The sequence below is a fragment of the Schistocerca serialis genome, chromosome 9 (assembly GCF_023864345.2).
Source record: "Schistocerca serialis cubense isolate TAMUIC-IGC-003099 chromosome 9, iqSchSeri2.2, whole genome shotgun sequence".
In the NCBI taxonomy this organism is placed as follows: domain Eukaryota; kingdom Metazoa; phylum Arthropoda; class Insecta; order Orthoptera; family Acrididae; genus Schistocerca; species Schistocerca serialis.
Genome location: NC_064646.1, coordinates 137,040,132 through 137,048,239, shown reverse-complemented (window position 1 = coordinate 137,048,239; position 8,108 = coordinate 137,040,132). Strand labels below are relative to the sequence as shown.

The window sequence follows — 8,108 nt, the reverse complement described above, 5'->3', positions numbered from 1 at the left end:
TTGGTGGGTGCCGCCACAACTTACTTCTGCCGTCGAATATATGTAGCGCTACACAGACACGCTTTGTAGGCACAAAGATAAATACTGGTGCCAAAACCTCTGCGTCAGTAAATAAATTAAAAAAAAAAAGGTGGAAGACGAGCTATTTTCAATGTACTACGAAAATCCGACTGGCAAGACTGTTTGTCAATATGGCCAACTCTACGTTCTGAATTTTTTCCTATCTGTGAGAAGAGATGGTTGCTATAATAGGAACTTTTATAAATTGTGAATCACATGCAGTATTCTCTTCACCATAAGAATAATACACATATAAACATTTTGCCATGTATTGTTTCATGTTTGCTGTTATCTCATTTAAATCCGGTCTGCCTAATAAACTACGAAACTAGAGTGAGACAATAGCAAACGCGGAAGAATATAAATATCATGTCATGTTTATATTCATATTATTCTTATGCTTAAGAGTGATACAGTCAGAAATGAAGCACGGCAATTGACTAGATTTTTAAATCTAAGATGACTCTAATTTCTGTGTAGAATTTAATGTACTAAAGAGGCGCCTGCAAAGATTTTCAAACGGAGAAAAATTTTCGATAAACTCTCGTTCAGAACATCTTCTATCATACGCAGTCTATTATTTGGTTCTTGTTGATCATTATCAAATAAAGCAGCAGTGTAAGTAACAACAAATAGCAGTTTCTTGCCATTGTTTCACTAATGAGACGATTCCTCTTTTTAAAAAAAAATTTAAAAAAAGCGGCGGTAGCGCACACAAAAGCAAACCATGCCGCGAGCGGCGACAGGCCGTAAACACGCACTATCAGAATGCGACAAACAATGCATGACACAGTATAGTAACGCATTTTCAGCTTAGAGTGACGTAAACACCTTTAACAAAGAAAACTGCGCTTATCAGATCAAAGAAAAATAAGCTATCAATTCAAACCAGAAGAAGCACGTGGAAAAGGAAGGGTACCCGTATAAATACGGGCGGAGCGCCTGACGCATAGCAATGGCTACGTGGTAAAGCTTAACTGCTAACTTACGATTCGAACCAAACTACTGTAGCTGTATCGTCATTCATTCGACCTAAATTGTCTCTCATATTACAGTGGACCAACTTTGTTTCGATTTGGAGATGCGGCATATAATTTTTCTCTCCCCTTGAATTTCGAGTCTCAAATTTCAGGTGCGGCTTAGATTCGGGAAAATATTTTTTCCTTGATTTCAAGTCTCATTTTTCAGGTGCGGCTTAGATTCGAGTAAATACGGTAGGCGAGCATGGAATCTGTAAGGAATATGGGTGCTCCAGTGTTAAGGCAGATGAGGTTGAGTTAACTGTGAAGGTCATCCAAGAGAGCACCTCTTGTACAGGTTGTGGAAGAGCCCCAAAGGGGATGGTATGCATTAAAGTCACCAAACAGCAAAAAAGGGTGAGGGAGTTGACCAATAAGCTGAAGGAAGTCTGCACTGGTGACCCCAAATGACAGACAGATGTTAACAAACTAACAAACATTGCAAAGAAAAAAGATGAAGTGAGGAAGTTAAGTGTGAACTGCAACAGCTTGCAGATAGGTATTCAGTGAGGTGGAACGGGGAGGGGAGGGGGGGGGGGGGGGGGGGAGTCAAAGCGGACCAGAAAGAAATACGAGAGATCAAAGTGGTCATGAGGATGCAAATTCGTTTCCTGGAGGCAGAAAACCAGGGAATTCTACAATTCCAAGAGCAGTCATAATTCCTCCTTGTTGGATCAAATGCCACAAATGTTCTACTGAAGCCGAGTCATGACAGGGAAAGGGGAAAGGCGGGAAAGAATGAAAGATTGTCACCTCAGTGGTTGTCGAGTGCCTGCCTCCAAAGACTCACTGCTACAGGGTGCAGAGACTGAAGGATCCTGAGATCTACAAAGATGTTGGCAGTTTCTCTAGGTCGGCCTGTTGATTCCAGGACAGAAAAACAGTTGGCAATGAGCACTGGTGATACGGAGGTGAGCCGTGTGAGGGTATCATGTGGCAACACTGTGGAAAAGAATCTCTGAGTCAGCAAAGGAGAAGACCAGTTTCTTTGTTTGACTTCTTAGCCTTTGTGGTCGGGAGATGAAGACTCAGACGTTTGTTGGCTGGAGAGACATAAATGTCTTTGCAAGAGTATTCCTTCTGTCTTTTCTGGCCTGCCGGTTGTGTAGTAGGTGATTCTGCCACTGGAGGTGAAGATTTGATGGCTTGTTTCACAGGTGGTGAAAGAGATGGGGGATGCTACTGTGACACTGGGCAATTAGACAACTGCAGTATTGAATTTGGGATCGCAAGTCTGCGTGGCCATGTCCTCCGTGAAGCAATGTGTAGCAAGAATGGTACAATAAGTGCTAGATGGTAAAAACCAGGGTGTTCGACTAGCCAACAACTTGTGATACAGTAAGGCACTCTATCCTTCAGCCAGATCTCCTGAAAGGCCCATTCATCAAGATTCACATGACTTTGTCAGGATGAGATCACATAGTCGTCACTGCAATTTACACAGCAGGAAGGAGGAGGCAGGCAATTGCCCTCTTGAGCATGCCTACCACAAGTAACACATTTGGCCATGTTTTGACAGAAGATTCGAGTGTGGTTGTAATGTTGACTCAGGTAACAGCACATCAGGTTTGGAATATACGGTTGCACCGTGATGACTTCATAGCCTGCTTTGATCTTTGATAGAAGCACTGCTCTATGAAATGTGAGGAAAAGTGTGTGTGCATGTAGGCACTAACATTGAATCCACTTTTCTCATTACCCAATGGACTGCAGTGACACCCTGATCAGAGAAGTAAGTTTGGATTTCTCCCTCGATCAGACCATTGAGCAGCCTGGTGTAAATAACACCACATGAAGAATTCACAGTTTGATGGGCTTTGACATGTGCAGGATGGCCATGGAGGAGCAAAGCTGCATGCAGTTGTTGGGCTTGAAAATTACGACTGGTCTCCAAAATCAAAGTGCTATTACATAAACAAGCAGGATTTTACAGTGCCTGATATTGCATCAACAATTTTCTGAGTAATAAACGAATTAACCATAGCGAAGGACTGACCATCCTCAGTACGTGATACCACAAGGAATTGAGGTGCATCTGGGATATTCTTGGAATCTTTAGCCTCATTCTGTTTTGTTTAGCAGATGATCCTGCGCTGCTGACTGGCTCTTTGGGAGAAAATCCCCCAACTGCCAGCGTCTCAGATGGCATTCTGCTTGCAACTGGTGGGCCTCCTCAGGGTGGGGGCTAACCCATCTTAGATGACTGTTGATACCACTGGTCCCACTTCCCGAACTTCTGACAGAGGGAACAACTGGCAATTTGAGAAGGTCACAGCTCAAGCAGCCACCCCTCCTTGGGCCTGGCCTATACCAGAGGTACATGCGAACCCCTCCTGTCGACTCATGTCTGGGAATTACATGTTACCCAGTCAGATGTTATTTGTCAAGAAGTGTGGGCTGGCCTTCAGGAGTGCATACAGAGGAAGAAGAAACAAAGAGGAACCTCACTAAACACCGAAGTGGAGAGAAAAAAAAAAAAAAACAGCAGGAGGACTGTTCTGATGCCAGGCTACTGGAACTTCAGAATACATTCCCAAAAATATCCCAGATGCATTCCCCAAGGGAGGAGAAAAAGATTTGTGAGAGGATAGACAAGCAGTACAGAAAGGGAAAAGGTGCTGCTAAGGCTAGGGCCTCGTGGTAGCCTAACATGAGCTTACCAAAGAGTGGTGAGTCCCCTGGTGGGAGGGGGGTACTTGTTATGAGGGTAAGAGCAAGAGTTAAGGTGTATGTGTACGTTCCATTTATTTATGCAGGGCAGTTGCAAACAGCCTGAAAAGCTTGTAACAGAGTTGCAAGGTAGGTTTTGCCAGAAAACAACTGTTAACAAAAAATGTGATTTTTAAACCATTTCCAAGTTAATTAACATTGAAGCTAGCAAATCAGGTCATCACAGGCACAAATTCAAGTGGCCCACCAGTTTAACTTAACTGGTCTTAACTGTCAGTTGTTCTCATTATGTAAATGATAATACACGAGTTCTTGGGCTCAGTCTTTACTGCCATCCAATACCCAATTTTTGTACTGCTTGCTAGGTCTTACAAAACCAAAAGAAAAACATGTTTGGCAACACCGTCTCTGGTGGGCTGCTTGAATATGGGCATGCAACAGCCTGACTGGCTAACTTCAATGCTAATTAACTCCAAAACAGTGTAATGTATAGAATTTTTTTCTAAGCAATTATATCTCAAGCAGTTCTTACCCTGCTACACCTTACATGCTTTTCAGACTTTTCATGACCACTCTGTATATTTACAGTTGTGAGTTCTGATTAAAAATTATAACTGACTGCCTACAGTGTTCAATTTTTTAAAATTTCCCTACGATGTTGTTAATAATTGTCAATTGAGAAGCAACATACTTTTATATACCTGGCAGTTTTTCAATCCGTTGTTACTACATTAGTAAAAATTTGCCTCTACAGGATCCTAAAGCATGAAAGCTTTACAGAGACTGACTGTACAATTGCAACAAGGAAACTGTTTTGTAAATACCAATGATGAAATTAATTGCGGGTAGCTGAATAATAATGAGAAATATTAAATGCTAGTTCTTTTTAATGACAAAATTGTGCTCTTTATTTCACATTTCAACAAAAAAACTACATTTCATTTCAAGGAAATTCTTTCGATTAATATAACAAAGCCTGTTGAAATTTCTGTATAAAAGTACAAAAATAATGACAGATCTAGTTATTGGCATTATGAAAATATAAACTGGATATCATATGCCTTTGAGGCAGTAACAACTGTAAAAAAAAAGATGGCAATCAGCTGCCAATATTATTTTTTGGGCATCACAGTACTCAATGAGCAACAAGGCAAATTTTCAATTTGCATGTTAATACTTATGTAATACATATTGTACTTCATTACAAATGCATATTTTCTTATATTTTGAAAAAAGAAAATCCTAGCTACAAACAACATTTAATTTTGATAAACAAGCTGCAGTGCTTTTCTATATGGCTTCAAGAGATCACCTGAGAAGAAGATGAAGAAGAAGGAGGAGGAGGAGGAGGAGGAAAAGATCTTGTTTTTTCATGTACTAATTTACATTTTAATCATTTTCTCTTATTTTCATGTATCTAAAAAAGATAGAGGGGAGGGGTTAGAAGAGTGTATTTATGACTGCGTATTTACTCTTCCCATCACAGTTATCCCATAAAACATTTTGAAGCAAACTACAATCATCAAGCAAACTTAACTGCAATAATTTTCCTCCTTGTGCCATCCACAGTCTTATCTGGAAAATGTTATGATCCACATAAACATATTGTATATTTTATCTCCTTTGTCTCTGATGCAAAAATTAACACATGAAACACAGGTCAATATGCAGCAAGTAATAAAATAAAAACCTGTGTAGCAGACAGCGCACATCAGTACAACAGTTTGAATTTTTTTGAAAGTTTACAAAAATGTAAAAGATTCTTTACATGTATATTTGACAGTTTTGCAGCCAATGCTCTTGTATTAAGTACAAAATCTAGAGATTTATTCTGGCTGACATCTAGAGAACAGAAATGAAGTTCATATGCAGCCAAATGTACCTGCTTTAAAACTATTATTATTGGAAAACCTAAAATTTTGACAATAACTGTAACCCTTACACATACAATACCATACTATGAATACATATTGCTGAAACATCTCTGCAATTCAATTAATTGAAAAGTCAATGCATTCTACACATATCATCAGAGTTAACAGCTCACGTTTAGAAACGGTAGGTAAAGCTCCAAAACACACATCTTGTAATGTAAGCAGTTTATGTGTTGGTTACTATACGTTGTTCTTGTTGGCATAAAATATAAGTGTTGCTGCTTTTTGTGAAACATTTATTTTTTGAGAATTTCTTTTCCAGCAACATTATGTAATTAGTGTTATCTGTAGTCCACAGAAATTGATGCTGTATCTCAAAACTTTACCATACTGTTTCACGTTAAAAAATACATTTTGTCATGGTAAGTTACCAAATGTCCTTACAATCTGAGAACTTAAAGTTTCACTGCTCACATTCACAAGCACTAGGCTGATTTATTACTGATTTTGAAGTGAAACATAGCAACTGTACCACTTTTATGCGCGTGGTGTGAATGTTCTTACGCTGTAGTTCTGCTAGACAAATGAAGAGTAAGGAAGGTTGTTCTCTGAATATAATCAAAAGTGTCTCATTTGGAATCTAATAAGACACATCTTTACTTTTAAAAATCCTACTTTAATATTTTGAGCTATCTAATGTTTTAATACAGAAAAACTGAAAACGCATATAAAATTTATTCCAGTGTTACTTTTACGTATTGGAATGTTTGTCTTTTACAATCGTCTGCCTCTGAAATTATACAATACCTAATGATTTTTGGCTGCAGGTACTTGTAATAACTGTGCAATATGGAATTTATGACCAAAATTAAATCAATTTATGAATGAAAACCAAAGTTTACAATAGCCACAACCAACTTGTAAGCAAGTTACAAAAATGATATGTACACAAACAAATTAAATATAAATACAAGGGAAACACGCATATACTGTTGTTACTACATAAATATTGCAGACATACTACAAAGATACATTACAAAGTGAAAATACCCACACAAGAAATATGTAAGCATATCATGGTGCAGGTCAACCACACAACAAACGTGCAAATGCTAATCGGATGAATATCAGTGGGTACATGATTCTGAATATTTTACGATCTGTTTATTAGCTATTCAATCTAAATGACAAAACAGCAGCTAGTATTAAAGACTTAAACTGTGTGTATGTGATAGCAAGAAATACTGGGTAATATAGTAAAATTGGTATACCAAAAAGTTGTGCTTTGAGAAACTAAAAGTACGAGAAAGTTTAGAATACGACATATTTAACTGTAGCAAAGACATATCTCCAACACACAAACACATATCTGCAAATGCCAAAGATTAAAAACAATGGTTGGTTTTAATATTTTGAGTTTATTAATTTGTTTTCAAAACAGCTTCCATATCAGTCTTATTACTGCCCAGATCTTAAGAAAGACTTAATTAAATTAAACTTACAAAAATGGGTAATACCATTTACTGTGTTATGCAATACCCACAGCTTTCTATTCCACCTGTTTGATGATTTAACTTTTTATGAAGTTATAAGCTTTAGAACCACCTTTCTACAGAATTCAAAGGGTTACATTTGACTAAAATATATGTTTACAATCTTTACTGCAGCCTGCACAATGGACTGAACTCTTGTAAACAAAAATTTTATAAGGAAGAGTACGATTAGCTAATATTTACATTAGTACAAAAGTTACGAATATCATACACAGTAATGAATCATCACAAAAGGCAATAATGCAAAAACTTTACATGCCATGAGTAATGCTATTAAGTAAAAACTTAGCTGCCCATTAGATATAAAAAAATTAAAAGCTGCAGCAGCAGCTGCATTTCAAAAGGAATGTAATGTTCTCAAAGAAAATCTCACTCTCACAATTCTACCACATAGCACATCAAAGAAACATATTTTTGTACCACTACACATGTTGTGCCTAAGTAAAGCTATCAAGTCACACAATATTCCATAATACTTTCAAAATGACACAATCAACATAATTTCAGAAAAAAGTCAATTGTCTGCTTGGTACAGATACCAAACAAAACATTAAAGAAATAGAGTAAGTGTGACATGCCCCAAAACAAATTTAGAATCTTATTATACAATGGAGACACTTATAGAACATATCTACCATACGAAAATAAATAGTTCCTCTAAAGTCTTGTTTTTGTATGTTATTCATTTCATGTGGAATGTTATGAGCAGAAACTCCTTTGGCCTCTGTGTGATCAATGCCCACAACTTATATTTATATGTCAGATAATCTACAAAGCACTGCCATCCACAGAAAGACTAACAGTATAAGATCCAAAAGAATATAGCTGCCTTCATTTGGCCACACAACAAAACGAAAATTAATGTTTGGTGTTGAGGTTTCTGCAAACAAGAATAAATGCATCATTAGTAACAGTTCACAAGCATTTTAACT

General features: G+C 37.5%; 1 protein-coding gene across 1 annotated transcript in view; it reads right to left on the bottom strand.

The window, feature by feature from the left end:
• Positions 1-7,021: 7,021 nt before the first annotated feature.
• The window catches only part of LOC126419326 (lachesin), a 40,394-nt gene continuing 39,307 nt past the window's right edge, over positions 7,022-8,108 (bottom strand). Inside the window, exon 7 of the mRNA XM_050086510.1 lies at positions 7,022-8,056. Coding sequence (XP_049942467.1) covers positions 8,035-8,056 — 22 coding nt within the window. The 3' untranslated portion in view covers positions 7,022-8,034. The remainder of the gene's footprint in view (positions 8,057-8,108) is intronic.